At 49.4% G+C, this 17,773-nt stretch overlaps 1 protein-coding gene across 1 annotated transcript; it reads left to right on the top strand.

Moving 5' to 3' along the window:
- The first annotated feature begins 12,034 nt into the window (after positions 1 to 12,034).
- ELOF1 (elongation factor 1) lies at positions 12,035 to 17,513 on the top strand. Its single transcript, XM_073587469.1, has 4 exons — positions 12,035 to 12,189; positions 14,193 to 14,317; positions 15,264 to 15,334; positions 15,748 to 17,513. Exons 2-4 carry the CDS (start codon positions 14,202 to 14,204, stop codon positions 15,810 to 15,812), a joined length of 252 nt encoding a protein of 83 aa, XP_073443570.1. The 5' UTR covers positions 12,035 to 12,189; positions 14,193 to 14,201; the 3' UTR covers positions 15,813 to 17,513.
- Positions 17,514 to 17,773: the final 260 nt, after the last annotated feature.

The following is a 17,773-nucleotide window of genomic DNA, read 5'->3' as shown; positions in this document are numbered from 1 at the left end:
GGCCCAGAAACAACAGTGCCAAAAACTACTTCAGAAGAACCAGGTCCTGTTTTCAGAGTTACCAGGATGTATGTGTGGCGCCCCTGAGGCTCAGTCGCCACAGAGGTACTGCACCTCCTCCTGAGGTGTGGTGCCCCACCATGCAGGTAAGATGGAGACTCCTGACCACACTCCAACACCTGCAGCCCCACGCCACAAAGTAGTGTAGCAAAGCACCTTCGGCGGCTCCCTGCTTGGAGTGTAGCAAAGCACCCATTGGTGGCTCCCTGCTTGGAACACGAAATGTGCTGGGTGGTGGGTGGAGCTTAGTTTACATTAAAGAGAGCGGGAAGAGTTTAGGACAGTGGTCAGTTGTTTAGTGGGTGAGTCAGTAAGCAGTGAGAGAAGAAGATCCCCAGAGAGAGGGATAGATGGATGGAAGTGCTGCAGGAGATCCCAGTGACCTGGGTCTGCTGGCACAGGAAAGGAAGAGAGAGAGAGAGCGACATAGACTGAAACCCTGATTTTCCATAGAAAGAAAGATTAGTACGGAACGTGAGGAGTAAAAGAGAACAGAGGACGTGGGTTGAAAGAGAACCCTTCCTAGAAGTTCTAAGCGCAAGGCCGGGGCCCGGTCCCCGAGGTTGTACGGATACTAATGGTCCTGCAGCAGACACCGGAGGAATAGAAGTAGTGACCACTTTATTCCCACACAAACAGCAACTGGATAGTGAGCCGGGACTTAGTAGCAAGGAGTCCCCGAAGCAGGCTACAGCTGTCTGCCGTACAAGTAGAGTTCATAAGAACATCAGACAGGAGGAACTCCAGTGTAACTCAGTACTAGGAGTACTTCATTTAAAGACGCTATATGAGGAGACGTTCAGAAAGGCACATGTTGGCGGAGTGTTGGAAGGGAGTAATCCGTCTGGCCTGGAGGTTGACTGAGTCCCTGACCCGGAGGACACAGCACGGAGGCAGGCACCTGTTTGTACAACAGACTGTGAGTAAAGCTTTGGAACTACATGCCCTGGTGTCCTCCACTCATTGCTGCGCCAACACACCTGGCACCGCTACATCCCTGTGCCTACACTGCACCATTCCTGCAACGCTTATCTACACTGCCCTGGGACTACAGCCCTGCCTGTGGAGGGCTATAACATCATTGCTGCACTACACCAGGCCCGGATTGGTAATATAACCAACCAGGCATTTTCCCGCTGGGCCGCTGTCATGTGGGCCGCGGGCGGCAGCGCCTGCTCATCTTGCCGCTTGCCAGCTGATGCGGCCACTGGCCTGCCTGTTGCTCCTGCCGCCGACCCTCTGCGGGCACGGCGGTTATAGTTTCCAACCCTCCCGCACTGCAGGGAGATAAGCCGCCCCGCCCCACGCACCCCATCCTCACCGCAGCATGAGACCTCCCCCCCTCAGCCACTCACAGCGTCGCTTGCCTGCTCTCTTCTCTGTTCACAGGACCTGTGATGAGGTCACAGGAGGGGAGGAGTCAGGGGATCACATGATCAGGAGCCTTTGTCCAGACCCCTGATCATGTGACCCCTGACTCCGCCCCTCCTGTGACCTCATCACAGGTCCTGTGCGCTCAGCCTTGCCTCTTGGTGTCTACAAGACTCTGCTGTGCTGGTTGTCATGGTGCTGGATGAGGGAAGTATGTGTGGGGTCAGGAGGGGTTTACAGGGTAGATGTAGCAGAGCTGTGTGTGTATGCGGTGTACGGAGCGGAGCCGTGTGTGTACGAGGTGTACGGAGCGGAGCCGCGTGAGTACGAGGTGTACGGAGCGGAGCCGCGTGAGTACGAGGTGTACGGAGCGGAGCCGCACATGTACGAGGTGTATGGAGAGGAGCCGTGTGTGTACGAGGCGTACGGAGTGGAGCCGCGTGTGTACGAGGTGTACGGAGCGGAGCCGCGTGAGTACGAGGTGTACGGAGCGGAGCCGCGTGAGTACGAGGTGTACGGAGCGGAGCCGCACGTGTACGAGGTGTATGGAGAGGAGCCGTGTGTGTACGAGGCGTACGGAGTGGAGCCGTGTGTGTATGAGGTGTACGGAGCGGAGCCGCGTGAGTACGAGGTGTACGGAGCGGAGTCGCGTGAGTACGAGGTGTACGGAGCGGAGCCGCACGTGTACGAGGTGTATGGAGAGGAGCCGTGTGTGTACGAGGCGTACGGAGTGGAGCCGCGTGTGTACGAGGTGTACGGAGTGGAGCCACTCGTGTACGAGGTGTATGGAGAGGAGCCGTGTGTGTACGAGGCGTACGGAGCGGAGCCGCGTGTGTACGAGGTGTACGGAGTGGAGCCGCGCGTGTACGAGGTGTATGGAGAGGAGCCGTGTGAGTATGAGGTGTACGGAGCAGAGCCGCGTGAGTACGAGGTGTACGGAGAGGAGCCGCGTGAGTACGAGGTGTACGGAGCGGAGCCGTGTGTGTACGAGGTGTATGGAGCGGAGCCGTGTGTGTACGAGGTGTATGGAGAGGAGCCGTGTGTGTGTGTATGAGGTGTACGGAGCGGAGCCGTGTGTGTACGGAGTGGAGCCATATGTGTACGGGATGTACGGAGCGGAGCCAAGTGTGTACGAAGCATACAAAGCGGGCTTTTCCCACGGACACAGGAGTACATGGCGGAGCCCCGAGGAGCATTTTAAAACACACACAACGTTCCACCTGAAGTGATGTGCTGGAAGTTGGCCGGAAATTAGATAATTTCTTGAGGAGATTGTGACAGAACCAGGAATGCTTCAGATCCATCACCGTGTCCGCCTCCGACAGCGAAGTAAGCAAGATCGCCTTGGAATCGGGTATGCCGGCCATATGAGCGGATCATGATATGTCCTGCACCGGGAGGCTCAAGTGGGTCCTACAATGGGAGCCGGGCTGCTATAGTATCTTTATAGAATCTTTCTTTATTTCTATCTCTCTTTTTCTTTCTTTCCCTGTTCTTTCTTTCTCATTCTCTGTTCTGTTTTTCTCTCATTTTCTTTCTCTCTCTCTGTTCTTTCTTTCTCTCTCTAATCTTTCTTTTTTCTTTCTCTCTCTCTGTTCTTTCTTTCCCCTCTTTCTTTTTCTTTACTCTCTTTCTCTCTGTTCTTTCTTTCTTTTCTTTACTTTCTTTCGCTCTCTGTTCTTTCTCTGTCTATCTCTGTTCTTTCTTTCTCCTCTTTCTTTCTCTTTCTGTTCTTTCTTCTTTGTCTCTCTGTTCTTTCTTCTTTGTCTCTCTGTTCTTTCTTTCTCTCTCGCTCTCCTTTCTTTCTCTCATTTTTCTTTTTTCTCTCTCTCTCTGTTTTCTCTCTTCCTTAGTGCCAGTCAGTGTGCCCATAATGCCAGCCACTGTGCCCTCAGTACCAGTCAGTGTGATCAGCAGTGCTAAATGGGTGCGATTAGGCGTGGACATGGGTGTGACTAGTTGCGAAATGGATGTGGCCGGGGCGAGGCCCAAATTTGCAGCGGCGCACAGTCTTTGTCCCTCTATCCCTTCTTCAAAAGTTAGGAGGTATGATAGGGGCAGCTATGACCAGGGGGTCTGGTTGCCCAATGGATAGCAGTTCTGCCAGGAATTCTGTCACCGTGCATACAAAAGGGGACAGAGCTTTGGGAGGAGTACTGTACCTAAAAGCAATAAATAGGACTGAGCTGAAATACTGGGCACAGCTCTGACTACATGTTATATAGTCGTGTTAATCTCCTCGCACTTCTTTTAACCTACAAGTGTACAAAGATATTATATAGTCACCATGTGACTAGTGGGCCTGTGTAACTTCAAATGCCAGGGCTGAATTTTAGTCCCAGTCCAGCCCTGCACTACACCATCAGTCCCAGAGGATCTGCATGCAGCGTCGGCTTAACACCTCCCTTGCTGAACACCACAGGTGGCATCACGAACCATTCAACTTTATTCCATCATTCAATTCCCCTCTTTTTACTTGGGCGCCCAGGGCCATGGACCGGATCACCGCTGCTGTGACACCTTCCCTCCTGTTCCGAGTACACGAGATGCATGCTTGCACATATTCCCTGACATCTCGAGCCATATGCGGCCACCAATATGACCTTGCCAGAAGTTCGGTGGTCCGTTTATTACCAAAATGACCACCCACCTTGGAGGCGTGTGCCCAGGCGAGGACCTCCGGCCGTAGCTGAGGAGGCACCAAGGTCTTGCCCGGTGGCACTGACTCGAGTTAAACTGGAGCCACGGTCGTAAAACTCTCCGGCGGGAGAATAAGCCGAGGCTCAGCCTCTCCCTCTTCCGCCGAAACCACCGAGCATGAAAGAGCATCCGCCCGGACGTTCTTCTCTCCGGAGAGATAATGCAGGGTGAAGCGGAAGCGGGAAAAGAAGAGCGACCACCTAGCCTGATGGGAGTTCAGGCGCTGGGCCGTTTGCAGATAGACCAGATTCTTATGGTCCGTGTATACCTGGAAGGGAAACCGAGCCCCCTCCAGGAGATGTCTCCACTCAGAAAAGGCCAACTTCATGGCCAGCAGCTCCCTGTCACCGATGGAGTAATTCTTCTCCGCCGGTGAGAAGGTCTTTGAGAAGAAGCATGGATGCTTCCGACCTTGAGCGTCCTTCTGAAAGAGGACTGCTCCTGCACCGACGGAAGAGGCATCTACCTCCAGAAAAAATGGCTTGTTCACATCGGGACGATGTAAGATGGGAGCGCCAGCAAAATGGGATTTGATAGACAAGAAGGCCTTGGAGACATGTTCTGACCAAGCATTAGGATTAGCCCCTTTCTTGGTGAGAGCAACCAAAGGAGCTACCAATGTGGAGAAGTGCGGTATGAACTGGCGGTAATAATTTACGAACCCTAAGAAGCGCTGCACCGCTTTGAGTGAATGGGGTTCCTGCCAGTCCATCACCGCTTGTAGTTTGGCCGGATCCATAGCCAATCCCTGGGCCGAGATGATGTAGCCCAGGAACGGCAAGGACTCCTGCTCAAACTGGCATTTCTCCAGCTTGGCGTATAGAGAATTCACCCGTAGACGGTGGAAGACCCTGCATACGTCTCTCCGGTGAGTGGTCAAATCTGGTGAGAAGATGAGTATGTCATCCAGATAGACCACCACCGAAGTAGACAGCATGTTGCCGAAGATGTCGTTGATGAAGTCTTGGAAGACAGATGACGCATCACACAGGCCGAAGGGCATGACCAGATATTCATAGTGGCCATCCCTGGTATTAAAGGCTGTCTTCCACTCGTCTCCCTCGCGAATGCGAATCAGGTTGTATGCCCCCCGTAGATCTAGTTTTGTAAAGATCCGGGCCCCTCGCAACCTGTCAAACAGTTCAGAGATCAGTGGAAGAGGGTACTTGTTCTTTACTGTTATGGCATTAAGACCACTGTAGTCGATGCAGGGACATAACTCTCCGCTCTTCTTCTGAACGAAAAAGAACTCTGCACCAGCCGGCGACACCGACTTCCAGATAAAACTTCTAGCCAGGTTCTCCCGAATATATTGTGACATAGCTTCAGTTTCGGGGAGTGATAGTGGATGCACACAACCCCTAGGAGGTTCTGTGCCTGGCATGAGGTCTATCGGGCAATCATATGGGCGGTGTGGCGGGAGCGTCTCCGCAGATTTTTTGGAGAAGACATCCGCGTACTGATGGTAGGGTTTGGGAAGCGCGGAGAGATCCGCAGGCACTTCAGTGGAGGCCACCTGAAGACTGCCCTTCAGACACTTTCCCTCACAATCCTTGCCCCAGACCAGTATTTTCCCTGATGCCCACTCGATATGAGGAGAGTGGCAACGGAGCCAGGGAAGACCAAGTAGCACCTGGTCAATACCATCAGGCAAAATGGGCAGGGACAAGATCTCTCGATGGGATGGAGAGATAGAAAGCCCGAGCGGGACTGTCCGATGGGTTACCTGAGTGGGCAAATGCGCCCCATTAACACCATGATGGTCAGTGGTTGAGGCAGCAACACCTGAGGGATAGCGTGTTTCTGGGCGAAGGTTGAGGACATAAAATTCCCTTCGGCCCCGGAATCCACGATAACCTCTGCCTCCCAGGTGAGAGGACCACTGTCTAAAGTACCCCGGAATACCGGTTTGGGTGAGAAGGGTTTCATGTTGGACTGACCACCTCCTATGACCACAGGACATAGGCGTTTTTTCGCCCGCCAAGGACACGTGCTAGCCGAGTGCCCAACTTGTCGACACTGGTAGCAACGTACATAGCTTCGCACCGGTGGTGGCTTGGAGTCGGTGCGGGACACCTCCATAGGTTCGGAGGGTACGTGCTCCTGTGCGGGGTATCTCAGCGGCTCGGTGAAGGTGGGAGCCAAATTAACCCTTCATCTGGATTGTGCACGTTCCAGCATGCGCTCCGTAAACCGGAGGTCAATGCGGGTGGAGACTGCAATTCCTCCAGACTTGTGGGAACTTCTCTAGTAGCTAGAGCATCCTTTACATGCCCAGCCAACCCTCTCCAAAACACCAGGACCAATGCCTTGTCCGGCCACTCTAATTCGGAAGCCATTGTCCGGAACCGGACAGCGTAATGGCTGACCGAGAGTGACCCCAGTGTTAAGGACAGAAGTTGGAGAGAGGTGTTATGTGTGATCCGTGGTCCCAAAAAGACCTGCTTCAGGGCCGCGAGGAACTGAGCAGCACCCTGAACCACAGGATCATCACGTTCCCACAACGGTGTAGCCCACTGTAATGCTCTGCCAGACAATAATGAGATGATAAATCCCACCTTAGCCCGCTCTGTAGGGAACCATGCAGCCAGTAACTCGAGCTGAATTGAGCACTGGCTGATAAATCCCCTACAGGTGGCGCTATCACCCGAGAACTTGTCGGGGAGCAGGAGGCGAGAGATTGTCAGCGTGGGCAATAGTGTGGGCACACGTGAGACAGCCTCAGCAACTGTCTGAGCGGCAGCTAGCGCGGTATTCGCAGCTGAGTTGGCGCTCTCGATAGCCGCCAACCTGCTCTCCAGCTGCTGAATATAGCGCTGCAACTGCTGCACGTCTGCCATTACCAGCCAGACCCTGGCACTAGTGTAATGTTAGGGTCGGCGGAACGCACCAAATATAAATAATAGGAGGTGCGTTTGCCACCCAGGGTCCACCGTGCAGTAGATGGTACGACCGCTGCTGGACACTGGCAGATGTACCAAAAGGTGAAGTACTGCGCTCGGGTTAACGTCAGCCGAACGCTAAGAGCGGCTCTGTTCAGACACAGAGTCGCTTGGCAGTAACAAATATAAGGACACTGGCCCTGTTAACTTCACAGAAAGCCCAGCAGGTGGCGTTGCAGCCGCAACTGCCAATGGACGCTGCTACCGCAGCGCGGCAATAACTAAAGCCGCTGGACGATGGCGCTGGAAGGCCGGACACCGTCGGACGCTAGTGTGCAGAGCAGGAGGCACAGTGGCGTGTAGCTTGCCACAATCTGGAGCTGACTAACCAACACTCTGTCACCATTCGTATTATCAGAGGGAAGGGGTTTCTTAATAAGTCAGTCACCAGTCCATGCATCCATCACCATACACACACAACATAATATGCTACACTAGCGCATGGCCGAGCCGCCATGCGGGCTTTTTATAGCAATGCGCTTCCGGGACCTTCCAGTACCCTGGGATGGCCCAATCAGATCCGACACAGGACCTGAACATGTGACCCCTGCTCTCCACTGAGAGGTCACCTTGCGGGCATGCCCAGTAGCACGGCATGAGGACTTAGACTCTGGAGCAGTTCCCTGCAGAGCAGGTTGCGCTACCATTGCTGCACCAGAGGTGGCAGCAACATCCAGGCTGTCAGAGCAAGTCTGAGCAGCATGCCTGGCTCGCCGTGATTGCTGAGCAGCACTTGGAGAATGGGAGACCGCTGAATGTCTGGCTCTGGATTCCTGCTGTGCAGTGTCAGGAATCTGACACCTAACAGATGCATGTGTGCTGTGCGTGAGCTAAAGCAAAAGTTGGCACAACCTGCCAGTGTTCTACAATTTGGGTGAGGACATTCATTGTATGTGGGCTAGTGAATTTTTTTGTGCCAGGGCTGCTTTTTGGTCTCAGTCCGGCCCTGGCATGAAACTTTGATGGCCAAATAGTATCCTGAAGCAGAGGTTGCATTCCAAGAGTTACAGCTCACCCTATGTAAGCAGCCGGTCTTGATTGTAACTGACTTCAGTACGCAATTTGTGGTCCAGACCGACGCCTCAGAGGTTGGATTTGGAGCTGTATTATCCCAGGAAACAAAAAGGGGAGGAACATCCAGTCCTATATTTAAGTGTGAAACTCTCCTCCTGTGACAAAAACTATGCCATTACAGGAAAAGAATGCTTGGCCATCAAATGGACAATTAACACCCTGAGATACTACCTGGTGGGCAGGAAGTTCAGGCTAGTGTCAGATCATGCACCCCTGAGATGGATGAGGGAAAGGAACAGGAAGGATGATCAGGTGACAAGGTGGTTTCTAGGGCTACAGGACTTCAACATTCATGTGGAGCACAGGAATGGGAAGCTGCACGGTAACACAGATGCCCTGTCTAGACTTACCTGTTTGGTGAATGAAGGTGCCAAAACCCATCGGCTTTGGGGAGGGGGGGAAAATGTGACAAAGTCACTGGCAAAGTTCTTGAGGGGAGATATGTATCACTGCAGTTATTAGCTTCAGTGATATGAACTTAGGAAAAGGCTCTAGTACTCTAAGTGCTGAGAGTGGTTAATCGGCCATGTTTAGGGCTAGGTTGAGTGAACAGCTGTAGAGTAGGTGGAGTCCAAAGGATTAATACACAGCCTTCTGGCTCATTCAGTGTCGGGTGTGTCTGGAGGTGCACGCTCCAGAGCTGGGTTTTCATGATAAGCTGAACTTTTGTTTGTTCCTGAGCGGGCGGATCCCCACAGCAACATGGACTGTGCCATACGTTATGTTTTTGTTTTCCTGTTAGGCCAGAAAGGCCTGCACTGGTTTATGCAATACCTTTAATAAACTAGTGGAAGATTTAAAGAGACAGCGTTCCTGTGTCTACCTCTATGTGCAGCCAAGTGAGCTGAAATACCACACTATCTATATATAAGATTGCTTTATTAGTTTGTAAACTAGCTTTAAATTATAATTACAAAATGTTAAAAATGTTGTTAAAAGCACATTGTATACGGATTGAATCAGGATGTCATACGGAAGCTGAGAAAAATTGCACTGTTCTCGCGTCCCGTGACACTCGTTCTACTTTTCTGAAACAACATCAGAGAGTTTTTTTTTTTTTTTTTTTACGTGGATGTGAGCGAGGCCTAAAGTGACTTTAAGTGCTTCTGGAATAGTTTCTCTAAAATTTTGTGACATTTTAGCAGAACACGCAACATCTTGTGCTGAAAAGGTGCAAAAGAAGGTTAAAAACAAAAATAAACAGCTTTTTTTAATTTTGTGTAAAGCTCATGAACCCTGTGCGCCATTTTGAAGGATATGTTAAAAAAAAGTAAACACCAATGGCAAAAATGGAATAATGCCTAAAATAAAAAGTAAATTATGAGTTGGGGCTAAAATAATGAGCAGGAACGGCTGATAACAATGTGTGTATATACCTTATTTTTTGGATTATAAGATGCATATTTTTCCCCAAAATTCTGGAGGAAAAAGGTGGTGCGTCTTATAATTAGAGTGTAGTTTTCCTTGGGTGGCAGCTCCCGAGATCTCAGTCTCTGCATGCACCGCCTCCGGCGCCCATTTTCCCGAAATCCACCGCAGTAAAAAGGATGTGAAGTGCGGCAACTCCTGACATTTTGTCAAAGCCCGGGTCCCTCCACAGCCCCACACAGCCAAACACCCCCTCTTCCCTGCCTTGAGCCTGCAGCATTGCCCCACTCCTGCCACCGCCAGCTTCCTGCTGCAGCGACCCTGCCTCCTGGGACCCCACTTCAGCACAGCTGCCCCCCCCCCCCTCGGTAGGCTATAAGATGCATCACCATTCTATTAAAACATTTTTTTTCCTATTTTCCTCTCCAAAATGTGGGGTACATCTTATGGTCCTCAAAATAGGCATATACAGTATATGTCTATCAAAACGAATGTCTGTTGCCCGTTCTTTATGCATGGTCAAACAACTAGGCCAATCTGCACCAAATTTGGATCATAGGTAAAGCAGGCGCTTCTGAAGGCTTTAGACGAGGTTTCAACTCTCCGGGATTTAGCGATCTCAATACCTTCATCCCCAAAAATAGATATTTGCTTTCATGTTCCATTGTTTCACGAAACTCTGGAGAACATTAGGTCCTAGAGAGCTGAAAGTCCTTTCTGAAGTGGTGATGTGCCAAGATGGCAGATTTGGAGCAGATTGAGTCTGTTGTTTGGGTGTAAATCACTGGTCATAGTCATAGTCAAAGACTGTCAAAGACTGAACTCCTTGTGTTTCCTCCCGCTACTAATGTACCTACACCCGACATTGCCATTTCCGTGTGTGGTTCCACTATTACTCCCCAGCAACATGCCCGCTGTCTTGGGGTCATACTTGATTCCGAGCTTTCCTTTGCCCCCCACATTCGATCACTGGCTCGCTCTTGTCATCTGCACCTCAAAAACATTTCTAGAATTCGACCTTTTCTTACTTTTGACTCTGCAAAAACTCTTACTGTTTCTCTTATTCATTCTCGTCTCGACTATTGTAACTCTCTTCTAATCGGTCTCCCTCTTACCAAACTCTCCCCTCTCCAATCTGTCTTGAATGCTGCAGCCAGGATCATACTCCTCACCAGTCGTTACACCGATGCCTCTACCTTGTGCCAGTCATTACACTGGCTACCCATCTACTCCAGAATTCAGTATAAACTTATTACCCTCACCCACAAAGCCCTCCATGGCTCAGCACCACCCTACATCTCCTCCCTTGTTTCAGTATACCATCCTACCCGCGCCCTCCATTCTGCTGATGACCTGAGGTTAGTATCCTCAATAGTCAGAACCTCCCACTCCCGTCTCCAAGACTATACACGTGCCGCGCCAATTCTTTGGAATGCACTTCCCAGGTCAATATGATTAGTCCCCAATCCCCACAATTTTAAGCGTGTCCTGAAAACGCATTTATTCAGACTGGCCTATCGCCTCAACACATTAACCTAACCTATCCCTGTGTGGCAGAGCCAAAAGTTTTACCATAACCAGGTTCCCAGCATCATGTTCCCACATGCTTTATGCATCCATTAGCCCTCTGTGTCTGTACTGTTACACACTTAACATTATGGCTGGTCCATACAATCAGGGCAACTGTTACCACCCACCTTTCGTGTCTCCCTCTTTCCTCATAGACTGTAAGCTTGCGAGCAGGGCCCTCACTCCTCTTGGTATTTGTAATAATCTACTGTATGTGATTATTGTTATGCTGTAATGTCTATTGTCTGTACAAATCCCCTCTGAAATGTAAAGTGCTGCGGAATATGTCGGCGCTATAGAAATAAAATTTATTATTATTATATAGTCCATTTTACGGTCGAGCGACTGGACCAATTTGCCACATAGGTACATCAGGCACTTGGGAAGGTGTCACTCTGGGGGGGTTTATGGCCTAGGACCTCTTTTCTCTTAAACAATGGCCAAAAAATGGAATGTTAAAGCAAATATTAACTGCACCAGATGGGTAAATCAGGCAGTTCAGGCTTTACTCCTGGTCTCAGCAGATCGCGAGATTTTCATGCCAAAAAATGGAACACAAACACAGAATATCAGTCATTACCGAACAGATAACCCCAATACACCGGGGACACTACTGTATATCTATATCTGTAGGGATATGTGATGTCAGTGACGCAATGATGGCTGATGACAGCGAGCAGCCGCCTGCCATGATTCTATGAGGCCTCTCTCCTAGCTCTCTAGTCGCCAGGTGCACTCTAGCTCTGGTCTGGCCTCATGCTCTAGGCCTCTCTGGTAACCAGTCACGCTTAACAACGTCGCACACCGTTGACGTAATCTCCGTCCAATCAGCGGCAGCTTCTTTCCCCCTTTTAACCAATCACATTCGGCATTTTTATAACAACCATAGACTCCTTTTTTCCTCCAATGGAACGCATCGCAGAGTCGTCCAATAGGAAACCAGAAGAGGCGGGACAAAGTGCGTTTAGCACTAGCTGATTGGCTACTGACCGGAAATAGGAAGTGTCGCCGTAGAGGGGGATTGAGGGCTTATTTCCGGCCACGCTCATTGCTTCTCTCAGTGCTCGGAGGGAGGAGACGCGAAGCATCAGGCGGGAAAGCAGAGGTGATTATCGCTGCTGATTGTCACTTGTATGACCCCTGCTCCTGAGGCGCAGACCCGGCACCGCGTACACGAGCACATGGCGGCCGTGCGGCCTCCTGAGCGCCCCCATTACCTGACAGCAGGTGACAGGCCTGAGGCTTACAGGGGGGTCACTGGGGGCAGTGATCTTAACCCTTTCCTGACAGCTTTCTTCAGCTTTGTGTTCCCATAGCCACATATGCCTGTTGGCTCCAGGTCTTAACCCCTTAACCCCTGGGTTATTTTCCATTTTTGTGTTTTTGTTTTTCGCTCCCCTCCTTCCCAGAGCCATAACTTTTTTATTTTCCATCACTATGGCCATGTGAGGGCTTGTTTTTTGCGGGACGAGTTGTACTTTTGAACGACACCATTGGTTTTACCATGTCGTGTACTAGAAAACGGGAAGAAATTCCAAGTGCGGTGAAATTGCAAAAAAAAAAAAGTGCAGTCCCACACTAGTTTTTTGTTTGGCTTTTTCGCTAGGTTCACTAAATGCTAAAACTGACCTGACATTGTGATTCTCCAGGTCATTACGAGTTCATAGACACCAAACATGTCTACGTTCTTTTATCTAAGTGGTGAAAAAAAAAAAACTCCAAAAAAAAAATTGCGCCATTTTCTGAGATCCGTGGCGTCTCCATTTTTGTGATCTGGGGTCGGGTGAGGGCTTATTTATTGCGCGCTGTGCTGATGTTTTTATTGATACCATTTTGGTGCAGATATGATGTTTTTATAGCCCGTCTGTGCAAAAGACGACCAAAAAAACAATTCTGGTGTTTCGATTTTAGACAAAACTCCCGACGGAACCACTCGCTATAATGAGACAGGTGGAGGCTCTGTTACTCCGTCTGGTCTCTATTGCGGCTCTGTCCCATCATTTTGGGTGTCTTTTTAGCTCCTGAGTGTGGATGACCACAGTTCTGCTCGCGCCTAAAAAGATGGATCCTACCGTAGTCGGCACCAAACGGAGTCCGAAGTGTCTCCTCAGCTTCATAGTGATTGGTTCCCTCCAGGGTTCCTTCTGAATCGTATTATTATTTTTATTACACTTTTGCCTTAATTCCTAAGAAGCACCCAAAGATGTGGAAAATGGGGCTTGGTCAAAACTGGCTGTGTTACTAAGGGTTTAATCTTTGTTTACATGGGGGGGGAGGGTGATTCAAATGCTATATATCATGTAATTTTTTTTAAATCTACATCTCACTTTGTTTATATGGGGACGTTTGCACTATATACCATAGATGGTGACAATCATAGTCATCTCACCAGAGGATGAGGCTGTCATTCCTGGATCACGCCACTTAAATGACCCATTTATACATGGACAGTGGCATTTAGGTGGTTAAACGGCAGCGATTGGACCGACCTCCGATCACTGCTGTTCGAGGCCTGTGCTGCATGTAGAACACATCCTTAGCCTGCGCCGTGCACCCACACCAGACCTAAGTCTAGACGGGGTTCAGAGTTCTCTGGGGTCCCAGTGGAAGCTATGTGTGGCCACCTCACCTATAGAAGTGACTGCAGCACTGGTCGCACATGTTCACCGATTTCTATCCTCGCACAGGGACACAGAACCCATGATCTTGGGGGACCCATCAGTCAGATCCACCTCCGTGATCCCACACTTATCACCCAGGCTGTTATTTATAGGACAACCCCTTTAAGGATGTTTACTTTGGAACTTAAAGGGATAAGACCTTTCAAATCTCATTCCTAGCAAACAGGTTAAGTCCCAGCCAGGCATTTTGGGCATGTTGTATTAGAGCTGCCAAATAAGAGACGGGTCACTTACAACTTATGTTGACTGCTGTGTAAGGTCAAAGTCATGTACGACGTCGCCTCCAAAAATCCAGCCGCTGATGGGCGAACACCTAGGGTCACGAGTATCTGCAGCACCAGCGGGTGATAAATGCTTACCTGGCAGCAGGAGTGGACGGGAGATTGAGTGTTGCTTCTGTAGTTGAACTCGCGTCTTTGTTTTGTAGTTGTAGAACATGGGACGCAGAAAGTCGAAGCGAAAGCCTCCACCCAAGAAGAAGATGACGGGAAATCTTGACACCCAGTTCACGTGTCCGTTTTGTAACCACGAGAAATCCTGCGACGTAAAGATGTAAGTGATGTCTGATGTCTTTGTGGCAGAATTGGGAGCGCTGGGAGTCGCGTGATCCTTCTCAGCCTGTCATCAGCTTTGGAGAGGATCATGTGACATGCGCTCAAAGCAACAGGAGTCGCCAAGTGCATCACGTGATCTTTTACAAAGCAGCTGACTGGCTGGCAGTGATCATGTGATTCCCAGTGTCACACCAAGGCATGGCCATGGTGACCAGTTCTCCTTTAACCCCTCAACTGTCCGCACAATAATAATGTAGAGGAAGCAGGAGCTTGTATAGTTGCATTGGTCACCACAGCCCCATTGGAGAAACCTCCCATCCTCCGTACATTGGCCACTATGCTGTATTCAAAGTGCGCTATTATGTGGCCAGGCGTCTGCTCCATCAGGGGCATCACCACGTCTGAAAGTCTGATCTATCAACATATACAATTATTTATCCCCCTTATTAAGTGAAAATTTGTAAACCGAAAACTAATGAAATGCTAGAATTGGTTGTCGCACCTGCCCTAAAAAATGCAATGAAAAAAGCGATCAGAATGTCGTATGGACACTAAAATGGAATAGATAAAAACAGAAGCCTCCCACAAGAATGCACAGCTGTCACACAGCGCCACCGATGGGGAAGTAAAACATAAATAATGGTCTCTTAAAAAAAAAAAAAAAAGAGAAAAAAATAACTTAAAAATGTAAAATCGTCCGATTGGGTTGAAAAGTAAAAATGAAAAATCTGCTAGCTCCATTTTGTTACATACTACATTTATACGGAGAGACATGATACCGCCATATTGTGCGTCTCTGTGATGGGTAAGCGCTGGTCAGTCTCACAGAGTGGCATTATGCCTGCTCCACCACTGCTGTATCCCAGTACTCGGACACTCATCACCTCTGATCAGCTTTGTCCTGATGGATTATCATGGTCAATCTCGTTTCCTTTTTCCCACAGGGACCGAGCGCGGAACACGGGGGTCATCTCCTGCACCGTCTGCCTGGAGGAGTTCCAGACCCCCATAACATGTATCCTTTCATAGACCTGCGTCCCTCCAGACCGCAGGACCTCGCTGGGGGCCAAATTCCTCCAGCACTTGTGAACTGGAGTTGAGCAGAAAGATTTTCAGGGCCCTGATTCCATCAGCCATGTTGGTCATCAATCCAGCTTCTCATTGCTGAGGGTTTGTTACTGTTGTATCCTCTATAGACTCGGCAGCGAATCTCTTCCCAGTTTTTTTGCTACAATGTGTCAGTCTGGTGATTGTCTTGTGTAACCAGCCCTCAGCTGGAAGAAGTATTTAACAATTTTGGGACCTCTCTGGTTTCCCCTCTGCATTTGGTGTCGGTAACAATCCACCCAGCAGCCTCTCCTGTGGGGTCTTTTCGCTGCCTGAATTTTTTCCATTGTGTTTCCTGAACTCTGCCCCCCTTCTCCCCAGATCTGTCAGAACCGGTGGATGTTTACAGCGATTGGATCGACGCCTGTGAAGCCGCCAACCAGTAGCGTCGTGCTGGGAGGGCGATCTCATCAGTGTACCAGATGCCCTCCATATTTCCCACCTGACTTCCCATGGACAAGTTTAGAGCGCCCCCTGGTGGCATCAGGATGGTGAAGGCTTCACAATGAATGAATGCGGACCCTTGGCTGCTAGTGCTGAATTCCAGCCGAGCGGAAAAGACCAGTGATTTTGCGGGGAGTGGGGGCGCTTTAGATTTACTTTCTTATTATTTTCTTCCTATATTATTATAGCGGGTTTCTTGGCGCTGGACACTGCAGATATAAGGCACAATGCATTATGGGACTCTGTTCTGGATGTGACTAGAGCAGGTCAGATCACATAACTATGCTCGGGGGCTTTACCCTGCACCCACCTCTGTGCACCCCAGAGTTAGCTGCATTACAGGGCCAGGTTCTGGATGCTGCTCTGGGTGTGACTGGAGTAGGTCAGGGCACATAACTATGCTCTGGGGCTTTTCTGTGCACACAAGGGTAAGCTGCATTACAGGGTCAGGTTCTGGATGCAGCTCTGGATGTGACTAGATCATTAAGACCGTCGTTTGTCACAAAAGTCTTGACACCCAGAGTCTGAGAAATGTTCCCCGATCTCGGGCTCAAGTGCATAATTGCTATAATTTACGTCACTTGGCGGCGTAAATTACAGTGAATTCTCCAGGCCCCTTCTTAAACTCGGCCCTGTTGCCAACACCGTCGTTAAAGCCAAAACGTGAAACTGCTTTTATTTTATTTCTGTAACCTTGTTGCCCGACATTTTTTTTTGCAGCAGCGGTTTTCTGGTGCCCGCTGTTTCTTGATTCGGGGGGTCCTAAGTTTTTGCATACGTCTCTAAAATCAGCATCACATTTCCTCAGTCGTGTGTGGCCCCTGATTCTCCTCCCTTGGTTCGGTCTAATTAATGCACCTGCTTTTGTTGCCTTCACCACCTCATATAATTAATGGCTACAGTTTTTTTTCTCTAATTTCTAAGATGACTCCATCCAGGCGCTGTAGGGTGTCATGTTATATTTTTTTTAAATAATTGTCCAACCCCCCTCCATTATGAGGAATGAAGCGTGTCAGCAGCTCCAGTGAACCACGGCTTCCAGTGTGACGTGTAGTAACCTGGTCCTACCACAAGATGGTGCTGTGAGATGTACAATATATATGATGTTAATGAGAACCTGTCAGTGGATTCTCGCTGCCCAAGTCACAGGCGACAGCAGGTTTAGGTTTATTTCCTGTGAAATGCTCTGGCATGGATTGAAAAGTTGTCCGTGAACTTGAGGGAGGCCTGACTAGTCCGGTGCCTTTCTGCTTCTTTCAGATGATTGACAGGTCTCTCCTGATGTGCACACGGAGGCGCCTGTCAATCAACAGACAACACTTCATAGTTCCCGACCAGATCTTTAATCATGTCGCAGTATTTCAGAGGCTCAGTGTATGCTTTGGGCAGCGTTAATTGACTGACGTCTTCCCTTTTAATGAGGGGTCGTGTTAGTGTGACAAGACCCCACCTGATACTGTTGCCCCTTTTATTTTCTCTTGTATATACCGTATCAATCATGAAGTGTTAGATGTTACAAAACTAGCATTTGATTTTTCCTTTAATTTTTTATTTTGTAGAGTAAACAGTGACTTACAGCAACGATCTGTTACACTTTGATGTAAAAGTGACTTTTTTTTTTTAATAAAGCAGACCGTGAGGTACGAAGCGTGTGGGTTTGTAAAGGTTGTCTGGCCTCCATGTGAATGTCCTATGTCTGGTCCCCAGTATTACCTGTGAGGTGTAGGTGCCTGCACTCATCACCAGGTGCTGATGGGACCAATGGTCCTCTCTGGCTCAGATACTGGAAACGAGCAGTAAAGGTACAACTACACAGGCCGATGATTATAAAGAAAATTCTCCAAAGAAGCATTTTTAGTCCATTACTGTAAATACAAGAATTATGCCTCATGTAGTCTCAATC

The sequence above is a fragment of the Dendrobates tinctorius genome, unplaced genomic scaffold, assembly GCF_039654945.1.
Source record: "Dendrobates tinctorius isolate UK_male_01 unplaced genomic scaffold, ASM3965494v1 ptg000099l, whole genome shotgun sequence".
Classification (NCBI taxonomy): domain Eukaryota; kingdom Metazoa; phylum Chordata; class Amphibia; order Anura; family Dendrobatidae; genus Dendrobates; species Dendrobates tinctorius.
This window is presented reverse-complemented; position numbering and strand designations above follow the sequence as displayed.

What these genes read in the sequence shown, in the direction of transcription:
- ELOF1 (XM_073587469.1), top strand. Translation starts at nt 14,202, where the DNA reads ATGGGACGCAGAAAGTCGAAGCGAAAGCCTCCACCCAAGAAGAAGATG. An exon ending in AAATCCTGCGACGTAAAGAT is followed by an intron (nt 14,318 to 15,263) that starts GTAAGTGATGTC and finishes TTTTTCCCACAG; the next exon opens with GGACCGAGCGCGGAACACGG. An exon ending in GTTCCAGACCCCCATAACAT is followed by an intron (nt 15,335 to 15,747) that starts GTATCCTTTCAT and finishes CCTTCTCCCCAG; the next exon opens with ATCTGTCAGAACCGGTGGAT.